General features: G+C 39.3%; 1 protein-coding gene across 1 annotated transcript; it reads left to right on the top strand.

Annotated features, from left to right (window-relative positions):
• The first annotated feature begins 739 nt into the window (after positions 1-739).
• Positions 740-2,799, top strand: LOC144551802 (uncharacterized). The gene is made up of 2 exons (XM_078299913.1): positions 740-845; positions 1,261-2,799. The coding sequence occupies exons 1-2, from the start codon at positions 740-742 to the stop codon at positions 2,697-2,699; spliced, it is 1,545 nt and encodes a 514-aa protein (XP_078156039.1). The 3' UTR covers positions 2,700-2,799.

The raw sequence follows: 2,799 nt of genomic DNA, 5'->3' as shown, positions 1-2,799 counted from the left end.
GGCATTATCATCTGTGCTTTGAGATGCGTGCCAAGTTAAAAATTTCATTTTCGGACTGTCCGATTTAATTCTACTCAGTCAGGTAACCTGAGGGGATACGAATTCGTGGACTGGAGGGAAGTTCAGAATAAGAAAGATTGAAATTTTCATTTCCCCCCCAATCCACGACAAATTGAAAAATAGCTAGGGTTCGTCGACTCGCAACGTTAGTGTTTCCTTTCTATCCAGCGTTCAGTGTAAGTTCCTGATTTTGTTTATCTAGAGTCGAAATCGTATTATATTTTTAAATCGATTTGTCACCCAAACCAGAGTATAGCGTAGTTGGCGTTCTTTTACTTGGTCTTTCTTCTGAAAGTTTTATCACATTTAATCAATATTTATGGAAATACACATTGTACCCTCCGTAACAAGAAAATAGAAAAATAAAGGTTCGAAAGTGCCTTTACTTCAATTTGTATTCTGTGTAACGTTTTACTAGTGTGTATTGTTAAATTTAGGGGAAATTGCTCAAGCTTGTTTTTTCATTTTTGTTTGTTTTAGTTCTCGGGTCAATTTCACTTAGTTTCCAATAGGACATGTTGGTTAATTCAAAATACAGACAATAACAACAGACAGTTAGGTTTAATTTCCCGTTTAATACCTTCGGTCTTTAATCATATGTGTATGATTTAAGTATGAAGCTATTTTAACCTATTTTTTCATCAATCTGTATTCAAACTAAAATGATTGGAACCTCGGTATGAAGCATCCATCCAGTGGTATACCTTTGAAAGGGGCAGGACGAAAACAAAATGTTGTTGGGGTGGGGCTGTGCAACCAAGATGATGACCATAATATAAGAGAAAGTTTAATGATGAACTTAAGATTAGTTGTGTGATGCAAAATACAAATAAAATGAGGTCTTTATTTCATTGATTTCTGCTAATGACCTTTGCTGCACTTAACCATTTAGGCTCAGTAAAAAAAAATACATTTGGTACATTGCAGGGCACTATTTTTTTAGTGTGCTTATCCGTAGTGTTTTACTGTGTTGATTGTTTGTATATTGAACTACCATACCCTGGTTTCTGCTTGGCCTCTGTTTGAATTACATCTCTATGTTATGGAATTGGTTAGTTGAAGCCAAAAACCAATTTGCATAGTATTTTATGAAATTAATTGGAGTTCAGCTTATTCTGTTTTGTATTTAGACTTACATTGTTTGATTTAATAATTTAATTATTTTCTGCACTTTTGATTTTTATCTTCTTGAAATTGTAGGTTTTGCACTCTACACAATGCCTTCTGCTAAAGTTATTGGGCTCAATCCCTTGCCCGAACCTGACCTTACTGATGACCACGACTCCTTTGCCAAAGAGAGAGAACAAATGGCAACCACACTCTTGATGGCCAAGAAACAGGCGGCGCTTCGCAAGTACACCCCCCTCAAACGGGGTTCAAACAAAATTTTGGCTCCTCATGATGTCCCCATTGCCAAAAAGGCAAGAAAGGAAGAAGATGACAGTAATAGAGAGAACATAGTGGTTGAAACTGTAAAAGATGATTCGGGTCAGGACCCGTTTATCAGAGAGAGGGAGGAGATGGTAGCAGCATTGCTTGCAGCCAAGAAAAAGGCAAAGTCTGGTAAAATGGGCATGGATAAAAGTGTAATTCATACTGTGGTTGAATCTGTGAAATTACCAACAGCTGGAGGGTTGGAAGAGAAAAAAGAAAGTACAGAAAATGAATCGGCAAAGCCTGTTGTGGATCTCAACTCGTTAAGTAGGGAAAGTGGCAATAGTTGTGGGGTTAAAATTTCAAATAGACATGAAGAGATTCGGTTTGTTCCTATTACTCGGCCGATCCGGATCCGTTTGACCAAGGAGTTCCCCTTATCTCACATAAGAAAAATGCTTGTGGAGAGAGCGAGGATTGACCTAGGACCAAAACTGGAAACGCTTAAGAATATGGTTTATGAGGATGATTCGATCTTAGACGTACCTGATTCGGAGTTCCATGACTTTGATCTGGACCGGACTCGCCACGCCTTTCGAAAGGAGCAAGTTTGGGCCTGTTATGATGATGATGATGGCATGCCAAGGTTTTATGCTTTTGTTCAAAAAATTTTATCTTCCAAAAGATTCAAAATTCGATTTTCATACTTGAAATCTCCATCAACTGCTGAGTTTGGCCGTTTAAGCTGGATTGGATCCGGGTTTGTCAAAACACTCGGTCATTTTCGTGTCGAGAAAAAGTGTGAAATTGTCCGTGCTGAGAATTTGTTCTCTCATAGAGTTGACTGGGAGCGTGGTCCACAGGGCACAATCCGGATCTTTCCGAGATGTGGTGAGGTTTGGGCTATATACAAGAACTGGTCTGGTGACTGGGGCCCACTTACAGCAGATGAGGTGATCCATGAGTATGAAATGGTTGAGGTTCTGGAGGAGTACAATAAGAAGAACAAGGGATGTTGTGTTGTGCCGCTGGTGAAGGTTAATGGCTTCACGGCTGTTTATAAACGAGTTGACAGTGAATTGGGCGCTGCTAAAAGAATGGTGAATAGGGAAGAGATGCTTAGGTTCTCGCACCGGGTGCCGGCTTTTAAGCTTGATGACGGTGTACAAGTTAAAGATGGTGGACCAGTTCAAGATGGATGTTTTGAGCTGGACCCAGCAGCCTTGCCAGTGGGTTTGTTGCAGGCTAAGGAGGCAACTAATTAGGTTTGTAGTGACTAAAGATTTAAATTCAGAATATTTTGGAGTCTTTTAAGTTACTAGATGTGACCTTTTTGTGTGGAAAGATCTTATTTAAGGTTCAGGT

The sequence above is a fragment of the Carex rostrata genome, chromosome 3 (genome assembly GCF_964058835.1).
Source record: "Carex rostrata chromosome 3, lpCarRost1.2, whole genome shotgun sequence".
NCBI classification, from domain to species: domain Eukaryota; kingdom Viridiplantae; phylum Streptophyta; class Magnoliopsida; order Poales; family Cyperaceae; genus Carex; species Carex rostrata.
Note: the sequence above shows the minus strand (reverse complement) of the source record. Positions and strands in the feature narration are given on the sequence as shown.

Coding starts and splice junctions, on each gene's coding strand:
- LOC144551802 (XM_078299913.1), top strand. CDS start 740: ATGAAGCATCCATCCAGTGGTATACCTTTGAAAGGGGCAGGACGAAAA. Junction 846..1,260: donor TGACCATAATATAAGAGAAA/GTTTAATGATGA, acceptor TTGAAATTGTAG/GTTTTGCACTCTACACAATG.